Genomic DNA, 20,160 nt, shown 5'->3' on the forward strand with positions numbered 1-20,160 from the left:
TGTGGTATGGCCCGGCCCAACTATGAAGTAAATAAATGTTTGTCTGGTGGTTGATTTCAGGAGGAGTGACGACGTTTGTGGCTTTGTACGATTACGAGTCCAGAACGGCCTCAGACTTGTCGTTCAGGAAAGGAGAGCGACTGCAGATCGTCAACAACATGTGAGGAACTCCACCGTCCCTTTAAATAACCTTCACTTTCCCTTTAAGAAACTCTCTCCCTATAAAGAAACTACAGTCCCTTTAAATAATCTCCACTTTCCCTTTAGATAAACTCCGGTGTCCCTTTAAGTTCTGGAGACTTCTCTGTTTTTCTTCTAACACTGTGTTTCCCAAACTGTGGTACCTGGGCCTCCTCTGGTGGTACACAGGACTCCTTTGGCTTGTTTAGTTTAGGTTTTTGTTCAGTTCTTGTTTTAAATGTTGCGTTTATGTTTAATTTCCTTGCTATAAACTATATGTTTTGGTTGGGCGAGAGTTTTTTAATTTCTTGTTTCACGGATTTTCCTTGGTATTTTTAAAAGGGGAGGACAAAATAAAAATAAAGCTTTATTTTCCCATTATCAAATCACATTTCTACCATCCAAAAGTTCAATTTAAAAATATTTTTTTATTCTAAATAATTTTCCTACTCCCACCTCTCTACATTTCTACATAATTATAGTTATCAATGCAAGACATTGAAAAAAATAAACAATATTCTGAAGTAAATGATTATTCACATTTCATTAAACAGGTTTATTTCAACCAAAACATATTAGGCAAGACTAACTAAGATCTTAGGCAAGATTAACAAAACTCTGTGGGTCTACGTGTCGTCGCTCTGTGGGTCTACATGTCGTTCTTCTGTGGGTCTACATGTCGTTCTTCTGTGGGTCTACATGTCGTCCTTCTGTGGGTCTACATGTCGTCCTTCTGTGGGTCTACATGTCGTCCTTCTGTGGGTCCACATGTCGTTCTTCTGTGGGTCTACATGTCGTTCTTCTGTGGGTCTACATGTCGTCCTTCTGTGGGTCTACATGTCGTCCTTCTGTGGGTCTACATGTCGTTCTTCTGTGGGTCTACATGTCGTTCTTCTGTGGGTCTACATGTCGTCCTTCTGTGGGTCTACATGTCGTCCTTCTGTGGGTCTACATGTCGTCCTTCTGTGGGTCCACATGTCGTCCTTCTGTGCGTCTACATGTCGTTCTTCTGTGGGTCTACATGTCGTTCTTCTGTGGGTCTACATGTCGTCCTTCTGTGGGTCTACATGTCGTCCTTCTGTGGGTCTACATGTCGTTCTTCTGTGGGTCTACATGTCGTTCTTCTGTGGGTCTACATGTCGTCCTTCTGTGGGTCTACATGTCGTCCTTCTGTGGGTCTACATGTCGTCCTTCTGTGGGTCCACATGTCGTCCTTCTGTGCGTCTACATGTCGTTCTTCTGTGGGTCTACATGTCGTCCTTCTCTGGGTCTACATGTCGTCCTTCTGTGGGTCTACATGTCGTCCTTCTGTGGGTCTACATGTCGTCCTTCTGTGGGTCTACATGTCGTCGCTCTGTGGGTCTTCATGTCGTCGCTCTGTGGGTCTACATTTCGTCCTTCTGTGGGTCTACATGTCGTCCTTCTGTGGGTCTACATGTCGTCCCTCTGTGGGTCTACATGTCGTCCTTCTGTGGGTCCACATGTCGTCGCTCTGTGGGTCTACGTGTCGTCCTTCTGTGGGTCTACGTGTCGTCCTTCTGTGGGTCTACATGTCGTTCTTCTGTGGGTCTACGTGTCGTCGCTCTGTGGGTCTACGTGTCGTCGCTCTGTGGGTCTACATTTCGTCCTTCTGTGGGTCTACGTTTCGTCCTTCTGTGGGTCTACATGTCGTCCTTCTGTGGGTCTACATGTCGTCCCTCTGTGGGTCTACATGTCGTCCTTCTGTGGGTCCACATGTCGTCGCTCTGTGGGTCTACATGTCGTTGCTCTGTGGGTCTACATGTCGTCCTTCTGTGGGTCTACATGTCGTCCTTCTGTGGGTCTACATGTCGTCCTTCTGTGGGTCTACATGTCGTCCTTCTGTGGGTCTACATGTCGTCGCTCTGTGGGTCTACATGTCGTCCTTCTGTGGGTCTACATGTCGTCCTTCTGTGGGTCTACATGTCGTCCTTCTGTGGGTCTACATGTCGTCGCTCTGTGGGTCTACATGTCGTCCTTCTGTGGGTCTACATGTCGTCCTTCTGTGGGTCTACATGTCGTCCTTCTGTGGGTCTACATGTCGTCCTTCTGTGGGTCTACATGTCGTCGCTCTGTGGGTCTACATGTCGTCCTTCTGTGGGTCTACATGTCGTCCTTCTGTGGGTCTACATGTCGTCCTTCTGTGGGTCTACATGTCGTCGCTCTGTGGGTCTACATGTCGTCCTTCTGTGGGTCTACATGTCGTCCTTCTGTGGGTCTACATGTCGTCCTTCTGTGGGTCTACATGTCGTCCTTCTGTGGGTCTACATGTCGTCGCTCTGTGGGTCTACATGTCGTCCTTCTGTGGGTCTACATGTCGTCCTTCTGTGGGTCTACATGTCGTCCTTCTGTGGGTCTACATGTCGTCGCTCTGTGGGTCCACACTGTCAGTGCAGTGGAGCATGTGTGCTATAGAGCTGCCCCCCAGTGCTGACCTAGAAGGCACGAGCCGGACAATAGTGGATTATATCTGCATCTGCCCCCGAGCCACCGACCTGAATCATTTCTGGGTCACTCCTGTTCTGTCGACCAAGATTACCCGACAATAAGACACCAGCCCGGCCTGTCACAAAGTCTAAGGCTCATGTGAGGGTTCTTCACCGTAAACACCAACCTCTACTGTCGGTGTAATCCCTCATTTGTCCAGGCGTGTTCCATAGTAGAAAAAGCTTCAGTTGTAGTCATCTGGACTCAGTTTGAAAAAATAGATTATTTTTTCAAACTGAGTCCAGATGACTACAACTGAAGCTTTTTCTACTAACCAACCTCTGTTACTGGAATTTTCATTTGTTTTTGAGTAGATTTGACTGTAGTTTAGATTACTCAACTTATTTCTTAGTAATAAAAAAGAAAATTACACTCAAAATACATTTACTTGATACATTTTTGTCTTTTTCAATGTTCAATTGAGACATTTCGACATGGAGAAGTAACTTTCAATCTGAAGGCACCCTAATCCAAAATCATGAACATACAGTATTCTTGTTCTTGAATACTTTCTCTGCACTTTCTCTACATTTTGCTGGATTTGAGGTGTAAAATCAATCTCCCAGTGCTAAAATGTGTCTGTAAATGTCTTGATTTCCACAAAAAATGAGAATGAATCATAAAATTAACCACAAAATACAGCAATGTCACTTCATACTTGTTAATCTGACTCTTTTTATGGTGTTTTTAATTATAGACTGTACTTAATTGTGCATGTATCTTCAAAACAACAACTGTGATATTGTACTTGTTTTGTACCTATTGTACTTTTTTAAATACATGTCTGACCTCACTGTCCTGTCGTCGTGCGGTTCTTTCTGCATTCCACTGTTTAACTTTCTTCTGTTTCTATTCCTCTTTTCTATCCTTCCCTTTTTAAATCAGGAGGAAGGTCAACTGCAGGTTTGTGGTCCTTTTGAAATTATATGTTTTAAAGTTGTTGTTTTTTACCTCATAACAGTCTCCAATCTGACTCTTTTCCTGCTCATCATTAGTTGTGTGTTCTCGACAGTTGTGTGTGTGTTCTTGACATGTGTGTGTGTTCTTGACAGTTGTGTGTGTGTTCTTGACATGTGTGTGTGTTCTTGACATATGTGTGTGTGTTCTTGACAGTGGTGTGTGTGTTCTTGACATATGTGTGTGTGTTCTTGACATATGTGTGTGTTTTCTTGACAGATGTGTGTTTTCTTGACAGTTGTGTGTGTTTTCTTGACAGTTGTGTGTGTTTTCTTGACATATGTGTGTGTGTTCTTGACAGTTGTGTGTGTGTTCTTGACATATGTGTGTGTGTGTTCTTGACAGTTGTGTGTGTGTGTTCTTGACAGTTGTGTGTGTGTTCTTGACAGTGGTGTGTGTGTTCTTGACATATGTGTGTGTGTTCTTGACATATGTGTGTGTTTTCTTGACAGATGTGTGTTTTCTTGACAGTTGTGTGTGTTTTCTTGACAGTTGTGTGTGTTTTCTTGACAGTTGTGTGTGTGTTCTTGACATATGTGTGTTTTCTTGACAGATGTGTGTGTTTTCTTGACAGTTGTGTGTGTTTTCTTGACAGTTGTGTGTGTTTTCTTGACAGTTGTGTGTGTGTTCTTGACAGATGTGTGTGTGTTCTTGACAGATGTGTGTGTGTTCTTGACAGATGTGTGTGTGTTCTTGACAGTTGTGTGTGTTTTCCTGACAGTTGTGTGTGTTTTCAAGACAGTTGTGTGTGTTTTCAAGACAGATGTGTGTGTTTTCTTGACAGATGTGTGTGTTTTCTTGACAGATGTGTGTGTTTTCCTGACAGTTGTGTGTGTTTTCTTGACAGAGAGGGCGACTGGTGGCTGGCGCGGTCCCTCACCACTGGAGAGAGCGGATACATCCCCAGTAATTATGTGGCTCCATCGGACTCCATCCAGGCAGAAGAGTAAAAAACCCTCTTTATTATCTCTGTGTGCGTCTGTGTGTGCGTCTGTGTGTGCACGTCTGCTTCTGCGTATGTCTCTGTCGGTGTACTCAAGAGGAAAAACTTTAAAGTTGTGTGAAAAGAACATTTAAATATGTTTACCCATTGAGTATTTTTAATAGTTTCCATCATAGGCAATAAACATGATATTCTAATTTTATTTCTTGATTCCTTGGTTAGTTCCTCCTGATTCCTGGCTTAGTTCCTCTTGATTCCAAGCTTAGTTCCTCTTGATTCCTGGTTTAGTTCCTCTTGATTCCTGGTTTAGTTCCTCTTGATTCCTGGTTTAGTTCCTCTTGATTCCTGGCTTAGTTCCGCCTGATTCCTGGCTTAGTTCCTCTTGATTCCAAGCTTAGTTCCTCTTGATTGCTAGGTTAGTTCCTCTCAATTGCACACTCTGGAAAAGGTTCAATACCCGATAACGGGTTCTACTAACTGTTCTGTTCGTACAGTAGTTCTGATAAATACCAGGACTTTTCTCACGATCTAGGATTTATATTTATATATAAATATATTCGTATAACTTGTCTGGGCACTTTTCATCATATACATGGTCGTGTCATAGAGAACCTTTTGTCCCATTAGAACTAATCGATGAACACGCTTTTAGTCGACCAAGACTTTGTCTCGTTGACTAAAGCCCTAGTTTTAGTATTGATTAGTGTCCGAGCATCAGCTTTTATTTATGCTTTTCTCCGCCCTGTGGCCACATGTTAAAACACGCTGCAGAGGGACAATTATTGGTGGGTCATTTAAATCTGCCACAAAAACTGATGGATGAAGAATGTTCAGTGTTTTGTTTGTTCTGTATCAGACAAAAGAGAAAACCTTGACACGTTTAAACAGAGACGTCGTCACGATGGTTGTTGTTTTTATCTTGAGCGGTTGTTCCTGTTGTACCTGAGGACTGTGAGGTCGACCACGCCCCCTGCTGGCCCTGGTTCCTGTTGTACCTGAGGTCTGTGAGGTCGACCACGCCCCCTGCTGGCCCTGGTTCCTGTTGTACTTGAGGTCTGTGAGGTCGACATCGCCCCCTGCTGGCCCTGGTTCCTGTTGTACCTGAGGTCTGTGAGGTCGACCACGCCCTCTGCTGGCCCTGGTTCTTGTTGTACCTGAGGTCTGTGAAGTCGACCACGCCCCCTGCTGGCTCTGGTCCCTGTTGTACCTGAGGTCTGTGAGGTCGACCACGCCCCCTGCTGGCTCTGGTTCCTGTTGTACCTGAGGTCTGTGAGGTCGACCACGCCCTCTGCTGGCCCTGGTTCCTGTTGTACCTGAGGTCTGTGAGGTCGACCACGCCCCCTGCTGGCCCTGGTTCCTGTTGTACCTGAGGTCTGTGAGGTCGACCACGCCCCCTGCTGGCCCTGGTTCCTGTTGTACCTGAGGTCTGTGAGATCGACCAAGCCCCCTGCTCGCTCTGGTTCCTGTTGTACCTGAGGTCGACCACGCCCCCTGCTGGCCCTGGTTCCTGTTGTACCTGAGGTCTGTGAGGTCGACCACGCCCCCTGCTGGCCCTGGTTCCTGTTGTACCTGAGGTCTGTGAGGTCGACCACGCCCCCTGCTCGCCCTGGTTCCTGTTGTACCTGAGGTTGACCTCGCCCCCTGCTGGCCCTGGTTCCTGTTATACCTGAGGTCTGTGAGGTCGACCACGCCCCCTGCTGGCCCTGGTTCCTGTTGTACCTGAGGTCTGTGAGGTCGACCACGCCCCCTGCTGGCCCTGGTTCCTGTTGTACTTGAGGTCTGTGAGGTCGACATCGCCCCCTGCTGGCCCTGGTTCCTGTTGTACCTGAGGTCGACCACGCCCCCTGCTGGCCTTGGTTCCTGTTGTACCTGAGGTCTGTGAGGTCGACCACGCCCCCTGCTGGCCTTGGTTCCTGTTGTACCTGAGGTCTGTGAGGTCAACCACGCCCTCTGCTGGCCCTGGTTCCTGTTGTACTTGAGGTCTGTGAGGTCGACCACGCCCCCTGCTGGCCCTGGTTCCTGTTATACCTGAGGACTGTGAGGTCGACATCGCCCCCTGCTGGCCCTGGTTCCTGTTGTACCTGAGGTCTGTGAGGTCGACATCGCCCCCTGCTGGCCAGTGTGCGGTGCAAAGCTCTTATTGTGCCTCGTTTCCTCTGTTGCTTCTTTGATCCGGTCTTTGTATTTATCGCTCTTGGTCAATGACCCGGGTTCGTCTCAGTCCATAATGTGGTTATTGCATTAGCAGTGATCTGATATTGCCAAAGGCAGACGTTTCCATGGAAACGTGTCAAGGTAATGACATCATGTTTCTTATTGTCTGATATAGACAAAACGACACATCTATGAGTGAAGTAGTTTGCTCTGTTTTCCTCTGGCTCTTGCTGCTTTAACTAACCATGAGCTCTGTTTTGTGTCTTCTGCTCCGCCCTCAGTCAGCTCAGGCTGATCCTAGAGTCCAGGTAAGCCGCTGTGTGCTAATGCTAACAATCTGTCACTGTCGCAGCTTTTACACCTGCTAAATGTTTCTCATTAAACACTTGATTCTTACTTCACGTTTAAAATTTTCACCCGTTTGTCCTTTTACAGGTGGTACTTTGGCAGAATCACTCGCCGCGATTCAGAAAGACTTCTGCTGAACCTGGAGAACAGACGAGGGACGTTTTTAGTGCGCGAGAGCGAGACCACCAAAGGTACGGCTGAAACGACTAAGAAAAACAGAACATCTGAGGGAAATGCATCGTTAATGAGAACGAATTATTACTTTGGAGGGGGAGAAGAGGAGCAGAGGAGGGGGAGAAGAGGAGCAGAGGAGGGGGAGAAGAGGAGCAGAGGAGGGGGAGAGGAGGAGCAGAGGAGGGGGAGAGGAGGAGCAGAGGAGGGGGAGAAGAGGAGCAGAGGAGGGGCAAAAGCGGGGGGGCAGAAGCGGGGCAGAGGAGGGGCAAAGTCAGGGCATTAGATTCAGAAAACTTTATTGATCCCAAAGGACACTTCATTGGCCGGACAACTGGAGCAGTCGCACACAAACGTACAGAACATTCAGTCCAATTCACTTTTTAAAAAGAGGAACTCTTTGAGTTGGACACAGCAGTACACAGCAGTACACAGCAAACCTCTAAAAACCCAGCCATCCAAATTCAACAATAGACTGGCAAAAGGGGGACAAAAGGGGGGCAGGTTTGCCCAAGGATGCTCCCAAAAAGTAGGGTGGATTTATGAATGAACACTGCCCTCTGCTGGTGATGGGATTCATTGGCTGATTATCCTGGCGCCTCTTTTTCACTAAAACTCTGGACTGAACTGATCCGTTTGGAGCGCTGACGTCGAGCTGGACTTTGTGTGAAACTGAGACTGAAGTTTGGGCCCCTGACGTCTGGGTTTCATTTGTGACGTGTATAAACGAGTGTAGATTCAAGCCAGAAAAATCTGGTCAAATATAACACATTAGACGACTTAAATAAATGTAATTAAACCTGAGTATTCGTGAAAAGTGAAGGAACTGTCTGTAACCTCTGGTGTTCTTCTCGCAGGTGCCTACTGCCTGTCCGTGCTGGACTATGACAACACCAAAGGGCTGAACGTGAAGCACTATAAGATCAGGAAACTGGACTCTGGAGGGTTCTACATCACGTCACGCACACAGTTCCTCACGCTGCAGCAGCTCGTCAACCACTACCGCAGTGAGGGTTCTCTCTTCTCTCCATTATCTTTCTTCTGGTTCCTCACACGTTGCTCTGGCTCTTCTGGTTCCTCACACTTTGCTTTTTGTCTTCTTGTTCCTCACACTTCGTTCTATCTCTCCTGGTTCCTCACACGTTGCTCTTTGTCTCCTGGTTCCTCACACGTCTCTCTGGTTCTTCTGGTTCCTCACACGTTGCTCTGGCTCTTCTGGTTCCTCACACGTTCCTCTGGCTCTTCTTGTCCCTCACATGTTGCTCTGTGTCTTCTTGTTCCTCACACTTCGTTCTATCTCTCCTGGTTCCTCACACATCTCTCTGGTTCCTCTGGTTCCTCACACGTTACTCTGGCTCTTCTTGTTCCTCACACGTTGCTCTGGCTCTTCTTATTCCTCACACGTTCCTCTGGTTCCTCACACGTTCCTCTGGTTCCTCACACGTTCTTCTGGTTCCTCACACATTCTTCTGGTTCCTCACATGTTCCTCTGGTTCCTCACACGTTGCTCTGGCTCTTCTTGTTCCTCATACGTTCCTCTGGTTCCTCACACGTTCCTCTGGTTCCTCACACGTTCTTCTGGTTCCTCACACATTCTTCTGGTTCCTCACATGTTCCTCTGGTTCCTCACACGTTCTTCTGGTTCCTCACATGTTCCTCTGGTTCCTCACACGTTCCTCTGGTTCCTCACACGTTGCTCTGGCTCTTCTTGTTCCTCATACGTTCCTCTGGTTCCTCACACGTTCCTCTGGTTCTCCTGGTTCCTCACACTCTGGTTCTTCCCTCAGAACACGCAGACGGCCTGTGCCACAGCCTCACAGACATCTGCCCCGTCCTGAAGCCTCAGACTCAGGGCTTGTCCAAAGACGCGTGGGAGATTCCGCGCGATTCTCTGCGCCTGGACTTGAAGCTGGGCCAGGGCTGCTTCGGCGAGGTCTGGATGGGTGAGTCACGACGCCTCGATCCTTGTGAGCTTCTGTCAGGACGTTCTCCGAGTTTATCCTGGAGAACTCACTGATAATCGTAATAGTCATGATAATCCTTCACTACTTTAATAATAGGGCAGAGGTTTAATCGCAGAGATGCCGGAATCTTTGAATCAAAACGTCCCAAAAGTATTAAACGGTTTGCGATCGTTCAAATACTTTTGAGTAAATATTCTGTTATAGATGTTAAATCTGTGGTACTTGAAAAGGTACGTTGTTTATGGTATTTACAGGCTTGAGTTTGGGCACCGCTTTGACAAATGGAGAAGAATAAATCCACTTTAAAGCCTCTAATAGCATCTGGGGGTGATAAAATGTCAATTAAATGATAATTAAATGACAATCAATTGACAATCAATTGTCAGTGCACAGCAGTCTGATTCTTTCACAAACTACTGCATTTACAAATCCACTTTACACTGGGAAAACAGGATTTACAAGAGAAAAAGTCCAGTTATGTAGCTTTAAATTCCAGAATAATACAGATTTTAATCACATTCAACTATTCATTTATTAAGTGACAGATATAAAAGCCTCATAACTTCACTGACAGCGATCATTTGTTCCGTTTCAGTTTCCTGAGCAGCCAGTGCCTCTTACGTTCTGTTCCAAGTGCAGAAGGGTCTGGAATCGGACTATAGGGGGCGCCAAACACAACTCTCCGATAATAGTGTCTCTCAAACGCAAGAAAGACGTCTCAGAACAACGCTCAGAACACGATATGAGTTAATTTAGCTTGTATTTACAGCGTTTAGTGCCTCGACTCTTTGTTTAGACACGAACGGACCACGTGCCTCTCTGATTGGTTAATCCACCTGTCAATCACGCCCTTTGGAAATCTGAGTGGTATGATTCCCGAGTAAAGTATTTTCAAAGCAAGTACAGAAAACATGAAGCAATAACTTAAATCAAACACTTTTACATCTCGATTCTGCATTTTTAAAAAGAAAAACAAGTATTTCTGCCATTCCGTTCGCCTCGCACTAAAATACGGTGAAACGAACGCCGTGATCGCGTTTCCGTGGCGGCCGAACTGACCCCGCCCCCCCTCAGGTTTGACCCCTCCCCTCAGGTTTGACCCTCTCCCCTCTCAGGTTTGACCCCTCCCCTCAGGTTTTATTGCTCCCCTCTCAGGTTTGACCCCTCCCCTCTCAGGTTTGACCCCTCTCAGGTTTGACCCCTCCCCTCTCAGATTTGACCCTTCCCCTCTCAGGTTTGACCCCTCTCAGGTTTGACCCCTCCCCTCTCAGGTTTGACCCCTCCCCTCTCAGGTTTGACCCCTCTCAGGTTTGACCCCTCCCCTCTCAGGTTTGACCCCTCCCCTCTCAGGTTTGACCCCTCCCCTCTCAGGTTTGACCCTTCCCCTCTCAGGTTTGACCCCTCCCCTCTCAGGTTTGACCCCTCCCCTCTCAGGTTTTATTGCTCCCCTCTCAGGTTTGACCCCTCCCCTGTCAGGTTTGACCCGCCCCTGTCAGGTTTGACCCCTCCCCTCTCAGGATTGACCCCTCCCCTCTTAGGTTTGACCCCTCCCCTGTCAGATTTGACCCCTCCCCTCTCAGGTTTGACCCTCCCCTCTCAGGTTTGACCCCTCCCCTCTCAGGTTCGATCCCGCCCCTCAGGTTTGACCCCCCCTCTCCCGCCGCAGGCACGTGGAACGGCACGACGCGAGTGGCTATCAAGACGCTGAAGACGGGCACCATGTCCCCGGAGGCGTTCCTGCAGGAGGCGCAGGTCATGAAGAAGCTGCGGCACGAGAAGCTGGTGCAGCTTTACGCCGTCGTGTCCGAGGAGCCCATCTACATCGTCACGGAGTACATGGGCAAAGGTGCGGGCAATCCGACCGGAAACGTGTTTGTTTAGCGAGTGTAATAACGAGTGTTTTAGTGGTTGACATGTCATTTTTACCCAAAATAAAGGTTGAACTGTGGTGACTGATGCAGAATAGTTCCAAATAAAGTGAATTATTGAGGAAAAGCACAGGTCATTTGCTCTTTTTCCACTTCCAGTTATAAAATGTTCCGTATAGTCCAGATATATAATGTATAATGATGGACAAAGTACAGTTATTTTTATATGTCGGTGTAATCCCTCATTCGTCCATTTTTCTAACTGAGTCCAGATGACTACAACTGAAGCTTTTTCTACAAGTTATTTTTATAGTTTACTAGTCACCTACTGTAAATGAAAATCCACTGTATGTGATGTAAGTCGATGGGACAGTTTCTAGATCAATATTGCAGTTTACAATGAACAAAATGTTTAGTTTCTTCTTTAAAGTGTCAGTGTTTAACAATCGTAATCGTTCCCTGGACTAAACGGACTTTAAAATGCATAAAAAGTCCTTTTATAACAAAATGATGACAAAATGTTATCAATAATACACTTTAATTAATTGTAAATATTCTCAATCTAGACGTCTTCAGTCAGTTTAAAATGTAAATTAAAAGTCTTCATCTCATATAGAAACCCTTAAATAATCGTTACAATACATATCTTTACAGACGTTTCCTACTCTTACAACAGAATAATAAATGATAACTACATTTTCACTCGTCTTTTTTGACCGACATGTGATTCTTTGGTGTTCTGTCTGCTCAGGAAGCTTACTGGACTTCTTGAAAGGAGACATGGGTAAAATGCTCCGCCTCCCTCAGCTGGTGGACATGGCATCACAGGTTTGCTTCACTTTAACCATCTTTAACCGTCTTTAACCGTCTCTCATCCTCTCGCCGACGCCGCTCTGGCTCGCCGCAGCGTCCCGTTTTGCCCGTTTGATCCCAGCGTATTTATCTAACGCAGCGTAACAAAAAAAAACACTCTGTAAATGAGGGCATCTGTGGGGATCTTGATAAAGAATGGTCCAGATGTTTTTAGTCTATCACTTTATTTATAAAAAATAACCCTGCATGGTGGAAGGCGTGTCTCATATTTGAAGGCGTGGCTCATATTTGAAGGCGTGGCTCGTATTTGAAGGCGTGGCTCGTATTTCAAGGCGTGGCTCGTATTCGAAGGCGTGGCACACTGTGGGAGGCGCGGCACACTGTGGTGGCACACTGGTGGCACACTGTGGTGGGAGGCGCGGCACACTGTGGTGAGAGACACTGTGGTGGGAGGCGCGGCACACTGTGGGAGGCGCGGCACACTGTGGTGGCACACTGTGGTGGGAGGCGCGGCACACTGTGGTGGGAGGCGCGGCACACTGGTGGAAGGCGCGGCACACTGTGGTGGGAGGCGCGGCACACTGTGGTGGGAGGCGCGGCACACTGTGGTGGGAGGCGCGGCACACTGGTGGAAGGCGCGGCACACTGTGGGAGGCGCGGCACACTGTGGTGGGAGGCGCGGCTCACTGTGCTGGGAGACGCGGCACACTGTGGTGGGAGGCGCGGCACACTGTGGTGGGAGGCGCGGCTCACTGTGGTGGGAGGCGTGGCACACTGCGGGAGGCGTGGCTCACTGCGGGAGGCGTGGCTCACTGGGAGGCGCGGCACGGTTCACTGTGGTGGGAAGCGCGGCACACTGCGGGAGGCGCGGCTCACTGCAGGAGGCGTGGCTCACTGCGGGAGGCGTGGCTCACTGTGGGAGGCGTGGCTCACTGTGGGAGGCGCGGCACGGTTCACTGTGGTGGGAGGCGCGGCTCACTGCGGTGGGAGGCGCGGCTCACTGCGGTGGGAGGCGCGGCTCACTGCGGTGGGAGGCGCGGCTCACTGCGGTGGGAGGCGCGGCTCACTGCGGTGGGAGGCGCGGCACACTGCGGTGGGAGGCGCGGCACACTGTGGTGGGAGGCGAGGCGCGGCACACTGTGGTGGGAGGCGAGGCGCGGCACACTGTGGTGGGAGGCGAGGCGCGGCACACTGTGGTGGGAGGCGAGGCGCGGCACACTGTGGTGGGAGGCGTGGCTCACTGGTGGGAGGCGTGGCTCATCACCATGCTTGTGCCTCAGATCGCCTCGGGGATGGCGTACGTGGAGAGGATGAACTATGTGCACAGAGACCTCAGAGCGGCCAACATCCTGGTCGGGGACAATCTGGTGTGTAAAGTGGCCGACTTCGGCCTGGCACGGCTCATCGAGGACAACGAGTACACGGCCAGACAAGGTACTGCACGTACTGCATATACTCCAAATACTGGATATATTGCATGTACTGCATTTACTGGAAATACTTCATCATATACTCCAAATACTGCATATACTCCATATACTGTAAATACTCTATATACTTCAAATACTGCATGTACTCCATATACTGCAAATACTCTATATACTTCATATACTTCATATACTGCATGTACTGCATATACTTCATATACTGCAAATACTCCATATACTGCATGTACTAAATATACTGCATATACTGCATGTACTGCATATACTCCATATCCTTCATATACTGCATATACTGCAAATACTCCATATACTGCATGTACTAAATATACTGCATATACTGCATGAACTGCATATACTCCATATCCTTCATATACTGCATATACTCCATCCATCTATCCATTTTCTACCGCTTGTTCCCTTTCGGGGTCGCGGGTGACTGGAGCCTATCCCAGTGACTTCGGGCCTTAGGCGGGGTACACCCTGGACAGTGGCCAACTCGTCGCAGCTGCATATACTCCATATTCTGCATATTTATTTCCATGGAATTATGCATTCCACCTCCAGAAGGTTACACACTGTGCAGTGTGTACAGTACTTTTACTTTTGTACTTACTTTCCACTGCTGCAGTAACTTCTAGTATTGCAGTATCTTCATCACCTTCAGTGTCCATGGTAAAAATAATAAATATATTCACCACAATCGTTTTGTTTCAGGAGCAAAGTTTCCCATAAAGTGGACGGCGCCTGAAGCGGCGCTTTACGGACGCTTCACCATCAAGTCTGACGTCTGGAGCTTCGGGGTTCTTCTCACAGAGCTCGCCACCAAGGGCCGCGTGCCCTATCCAGGTCAGCTCTAACCTCAGAGACCAGCTCTAACCCAGAGACCGGCTCTAACCCCAGAGTCCGGCTCTAACCCCAGAGTCCGGCTCTAACCCCAGAGTCCGGCTCTAACCCCAGAGTCCGGCTCTAACCCCAGAGTCCGGCTCTAACCCCAGAGTCCGGCTCTAACCCCAGAGTCCGGCTCTAACCCCAGAGTCCGGCTCTAACCCCAGAGTCCGGCTCTAACCCCAGAGTCCGGCTCTAACCCCAGAGTCCGGCTCTAACCCCAGAGTCCGGCTCTAACCCCAGAGTCCGGCTCTAACCCCAGAGTCCGGCTCTAACCCCAGAGTCCGGCTCTAACCCCAGAGTCCGGCTCTAACCCCAGAGTCCGGCTCTAACCCCAGAGTCCGGCTCTAACCCCAGAGTCCGGCTCTAACCCCAGAGTCCGGCTCTAACCCCAGAGTCCGGCTCTAACCCCAGAGTCCGGCTCTAACCCCAGAGACCGGCTCTAACCCCAGAGACCGGCTCTAACCCCAGAGACCGGCTCTAACCCCAGAGACCGGCTCTAACCCCAGAGACCGGCTCTAACCCCAGAGACCGGCTCTAACCCCAGAGACCGGCTCTAACCCCAGAGACCGGCTCTAACCCCAGAGACCGGCTCTAACCCCAGAGACCGGCTCTAACCCCAGAGACCAGCTCTAACCTCTGATACAACTCATATTTCCCACATTCTTTAGGGATGGTGAATCGGGAGGTCCTGGACCAGGTGGAGCGCGGGTACCGAATGCCGTGTCCCGCCGAGTGCCCGGAGTCGATGCACGAGCTGATGTTGACGTGCTGGAGGAAAGAGGCGGAGGAGCGCCCCACGTTCGAGTACCTGCAGGGCTTCCTCGAGGACTACTTCACCTCCACAGAGCCCCAGTACCAGCCGGGGGAGAACCTCTAAACCACACGCCTTTTATGCACACATACAGGAAGTGAACCTCTAAACCACACGGCGTTTATGCACACGTACAGGAAGTGAACCCCTAAACCACACGCCATTTATGCACACGTACAGGAAGTGAACCCCTAAACCACACGCCGTTTATGCACACATACAGGAAGTGAACCTCTAGACCACACGCCGTTTATGTACACGTACAGGAAGTGAACCTCTAAACCACACGCCGTTTATGCACACGTACAGGAAGTGAACCCCTAAACCACACGCCGTTTATGCACACGTACAGGAAGTGAACCCCTAAACCACACGCCGTTTATGCACACGTACAGGAAGTGAACCCCTAAACCACACGCCGTTTATGCACACGTACAGGAAGTGAACCTCTAGACCACACGCCGTTTATGTACACGTACAGGAAGTGAACCTCTAAACCACACGCCGTTTATGCACACGTACAGGAAGTGAACCCCTAAACCACACGCCGTTTATGCACACGTACAGGAAGTGAACCTCTAAACCACACGCCGTTTATGCACACGTACAGGAAGTGAACCTCTAGACCACACGCCGTTTATGTACACGTACAGGAAGTGAACCTCTAAACTACACGCCGTTTATGCACACGTACAGGAAGTGAACCCCTAAACCACACGCCGTTTATGCACACGTACAGGAAGTGAACCTCTAAACCACACGCCGTTTATGCACACGTACAGGAAGTGAACCCCTAAACCACACGCCGTTTATGCACACGTACAGGAAGTGAACCTCTAGACCACACGCCGTTTATGTACACATACAGGAAGTGAACCTCTAAACCACACGCCGTTTATGCACACGTACAGGAAGTGAACCCCTAAACCACACGCCGTTTATGCACACGTACAGGAAGTGAACCTCTAAACCACACGCCGTTTATGCACACGTACAGGAAGTGAACCTCTAGACCACACGCCGTTTATGTACACGTACAGGAAGTGAACCTCTAAACTACACGCCGTTTATGCACACGTACAGGAAGTGAACCCCTAAACCACACGCCGTTTATGCACACGTACAGGAAGTGAACCTCTAAACTACACGCCGTTTATGCACACGTACAGGAAGTGAACCCCCAAACCACACGCCGTTTATGCACACGTACAGGAAGTGAACCTCTAAACTACACGCCGTTTATGCACACGTACAGGAAGTGAACCCCTAAACCACACGCCGTTTATGCACACGTACAGGAAGTGAACCTCTAAACTACACGCCGTTTATGCACACGTACAGGAAGTGAACCCCCAAACCACACACCGACACTCATTGATACTAAACGTTGCATTTTTCAGTCACTCCCCACTGACGCTAAGCTAATACAAGCTACTACATATATCCATTATATATCCAACTTGTTTACACTAAATAACTCTCTCAACTGGCGGATAATTTAGCGTCAGTCGGAAATGACACTAAATAACAAATCAAGATTCAGAATATAAGTCATTTCAACTTTCTGCAGCGAAGGGGACTCGATTATGACAATTGTAAAATGCTAACTTTGAGTACAGTCGCTAACATGGACGTGTGTGGAATCGACTTACGGTACGTTTCGCCGCCACGATGTGCTCAAAACGAGGACGATTTCTGTTTTCAAAACCCTCTGGACCTTCTATGCAGACGCCGTGATCACAACGTTTACCTGAAAAACGTCCTCTGAACCTCAGCGACAACGGGACTATTCATTAAAAAAAGGAAGAACTGTTAAAATGCGATTGAAAATGCTTAAATTGTGTAAATAAAAGGGCGTGGGATGTCGCGAAGCACTTAGAACCGAAAACACGATGCAATTTTTCTCAACGGATGACATTTTTGGAGTGAAAATGACGACAAATGTGTCTTTTTATTTTTGAATTTCGGGGTTAACTGGATTATTTTTACCCTAAATGTTTCTTCCTTTAAATGACAGGCTCTGCCTTTTCGGGCCGGTGATATTTTTATAGACTCTTTTCTTATAATACGCAGCGTAAAAGAGGAAAGAAAAGACTTTGAGCAGCGTTCTTCTGACTTCCAAACGAAAGCTACTGATCAATACACTGCAAAAAATAATGTCTGCACGAGCCAAGAGTTTTTGAGTTCTTTTTTTTGAGTAGTGCTGACTTGCTTATTTAATTATTCATTTTAGTACATTTATATTATTACTGTGGAACATTTTTGACAAAGCTTTAACATTTTACAAAGCTCGGAAAGTTACAGAGTGCACCTTTAATTACGGTTCATTCTCATTTTTTTGGTGAAATAACGATTTGCCCTTTTGGTATTCGTGGTACGACATCGTGTTTACTTTGTGTCGACAGAAGAAGATCCTCGTTTCACATTTTGTTCATTAAAACACAATATTAATCTGAAACGGCCTCATGATAGAACCGGCTCCAATGAGAACTGATAAGCCCCGCCCTTCATACTGATCAGCCCCGCCTCTTCAAAGTGATACGCCCTGCCTCTTCTTAGGGATAAGCCCTGCCTCCTCATAGTAAGCCCCGCCTCTATAGCGATAAGCCCCGCCTATTCAAAGTAATAAGCCTCGCCTCTTCATAATAAGTCTCGCTCACCAGAATGGTAAGCCCTTATCTAAAGAATAAAGTCTGGTGCGAATGTAACACTTGGACGCCAACCGCCATAAAACAACAACAAAAAAGAAATGCCCGCCTCTTCATAGTAAGCCCCGCCCTTCATATTGAACAGCCCCGCCTCTCTATAGTAATAAGCCCCGCCTCTTCATAGTATTAGTAGGTACTGCGCTAATGCAACTCTTTGATACCAACCGCCATAAAACACCAAAGAAGATGATAGTGATATGCCCCGCCTCTTCATAATAAGTTCCGCCGCACCAGAATGATAAGCCCCGCCTCTTCATCGTGATAAGCCCCGCCTCTTCAAAGTATAAGCCCCGCCCCTCCACAGGGACATTTCACTGTGACAGGAAGCAGATTATCATTTATGTGTTATTTTTGAAGCAGAGCAGTGGGCGGGGCTAGGGGGTAGGTGGTAGGTGAAAACACTCAGGATGCAGTTGCAGGACAAAACAGGATTAACTCAAACATGTAGTAATCAATGGAAATACGACTCTGGAGTAAACGGGTTGTGAGGACGCTCCAGTCCAACAGCTGATCTAATATGCAGTACAAATATAAATATACATAAATAAACTGGTCAACACGACTCAAACCAGGGTCATTGTTCTCTACTGGCGGTGCAAATGTCATCTCAGGTGGGAGGAGACATCTTTCTGCTGCATGGACTTTTGTGCCAATTAAATCCTTTTTTTTACCAGTGTACTGTGGCATTATAAGAGTATTTTGGTACAACTTATTAACTTGTAAAAATGTTATAACGAGCATAACTCACTCTTTTTAGGTTCTTCCTCGAGGCTCATCGACTTCTGGTGCTGAATCAGGAACTCTTCAGCGTCCTCCTGTTTGTTCTGTTTTTACATGATTTTATTCAGAATTGTAATTGGGTTGTTATGATAATAATAGTGTTTTTTTTTATTTAATTTTAACGCTTCTTTGGGCGTCGTTATACACTGGAGACGGACACTGCAAAAACGAAGCGCCGGGCAACACCTCCCAGTTTAAACGACTCGGATTCAGTGCGAACGGAGCGAAATAAACGTTGTTTTCTCCCCTCAATTCGGAGATTACACGACGTTTCTGTCTTTTAATTCCAAACGTTAAACTGGACGTTCTAATTTTGAAGATCTTCAAAGCAACAATTACAATATTATACTACTTATTAACTCACACAAACTACATTAACCGGTTTTCATGCATTTTTCTTATTTGAAAGTGGAAAAAAAAAAACAGAAATCTAGTAATAAAGTCTTCTAATTTAGGTTAAAGTCCGGGGTATGCATCTAAATGACTCAAATTAACCCTGATGCCCTGAATCTAAGTCTTTTGAGCTGTTTGTGGCTGTGTTTTTTGCAGTGCAGGAGCTGAACATGAGTGCGTGACACGAGAGGCACCAGCAGGGGGCGGTACACTCACGAGTCCTCAAACACTGTACATACAAATTGTTTTATTCTGTACATATAATTTTATAATTTATTCCTCACAAAGGTTTATTTGACTCCAGTTTTCCCTTTGGTACTTTTATGGGTGAAATCGTTTGTTTGTTTTTTTCAACTTTAAAATTGAAATCTACAGTTTAAGTTTGACTTTGGAGCACGATATAAAGGCCGAGTGTATTTTTGTAACATGGACTTTTGGTTGTACATTTTGTATGACTGACAATAAACGGTGAAGCCCATTGGTTTATGCCACAACTGTCTGTTTTTTATGTTTTATTTTAAGTTTAAGTGGATTTTGACCTCAATTTAATCCTTTTTGCAGCTTTAATGACATATAGATATATATAATCTTGAGCAGTTTTAAAATATATTATAATGTCTAGTTCCTTTAACATGATTAAATGTGTTACTTCTTTCTAGTTAAATTGTTTGGAGGAAGATATATTTTTACATTTGTTTGTCTCTCAAATTCAGCCATTTCACACACACACACGCCACACACACACGGCACACGCACACACACACACACGGCACACACACACGCCGCACGCACGCACGCACACACACACACACACGCCACACCCACACGCACACACACGCCACACACACACACACACGCGCGCGCACACACAAGACTTTAATGTTTCTTCAAAAGGCAGAAGGACATGTTGAACCTGATCATTTCCTGAAACCTGCTCAACACGTCGCACTTTATTGTGACGTAATCGGGTCATATATAAGACAAGATATTCCTTTACTGTCCACACATGGGGAAATTTCATTGTTGCATTGCAGTAGATCCAGAGGAAAAGGACATAACTTATAGGAAGTTTAAAAAACACTCTTAATAGAAGAACTCTTATAAACAAAAGCTCCTATAGACAAAACCTCTCATATTTAAAGGTGGTATGGACGATTTTTTTCAGCACATTTTTTATCATATTTCCTCGTGGCGTGGATAAATCATTTGTCCTGCCACGTATCAATCATAAA

The 20,160-nt window shown here is 47.2% G+C and overlaps 1 protein-coding gene across 2 annotated transcripts in view; it reads left to right on the top strand.

Annotated features, from left to right (window-relative positions):
* Positions 1-19,422, top strand: part of src (v-src avian sarcoma (Schmidt-Ruppin A-2) viral oncogene homolog) — a 56,486-nt gene extending 37,064 nt beyond the window's left edge. Inside the window, exons 3-14 of one of the 2 annotated variants that reach the window (XM_072448852.1) lie at positions 61-160; positions 3,571-3,588; positions 4,490-4,588; positions 7,175-7,278; positions 8,116-8,265; positions 9,046-9,201; positions 10,889-11,068; positions 11,842-11,918; positions 13,184-13,337; positions 14,063-14,194; positions 14,905-15,107; positions 15,323-19,422. In XM_072448852.1, coding sequence (XP_072304953.1) covers positions 61-160; positions 3,571-3,588; positions 4,490-4,588; positions 7,175-7,278; positions 8,116-8,265; positions 9,046-9,201; positions 10,889-11,068; positions 11,842-11,918; positions 13,184-13,337; positions 14,063-14,194; positions 14,905-15,107; positions 15,323-15,328 — 1,379 coding nt within the window. In that variant the 3' untranslated portion in view covers positions 15,329-19,422. Of the gene's footprint in view, positions 1-60; positions 161-3,570; positions 3,589-4,489; positions 4,589-7,174; positions 7,279-8,115; positions 8,266-9,045; positions 9,202-10,888; positions 11,069-11,841; positions 11,919-13,183; positions 13,338-14,062; positions 14,195-14,904; positions 15,277-15,322 lie in introns of those variants that run through there. The other variant, XM_072448853.1, reaches the window with a different exon arrangement.
* Positions 19,423-20,160: the final 738 nt, after the last annotated feature.

The sequence above is a fragment of the Eucyclogobius newberryi genome, unplaced genomic scaffold (genome assembly GCF_026437365.1).
Source record: "Eucyclogobius newberryi isolate DKJ021-1_F unplaced genomic scaffold, fEucNew1.0.hap1 SCAF_17, whole genome shotgun sequence".
Classification (NCBI taxonomy): domain Eukaryota; kingdom Metazoa; phylum Chordata; class Actinopteri; order Gobiiformes; family Gobiidae; genus Eucyclogobius; species Eucyclogobius newberryi.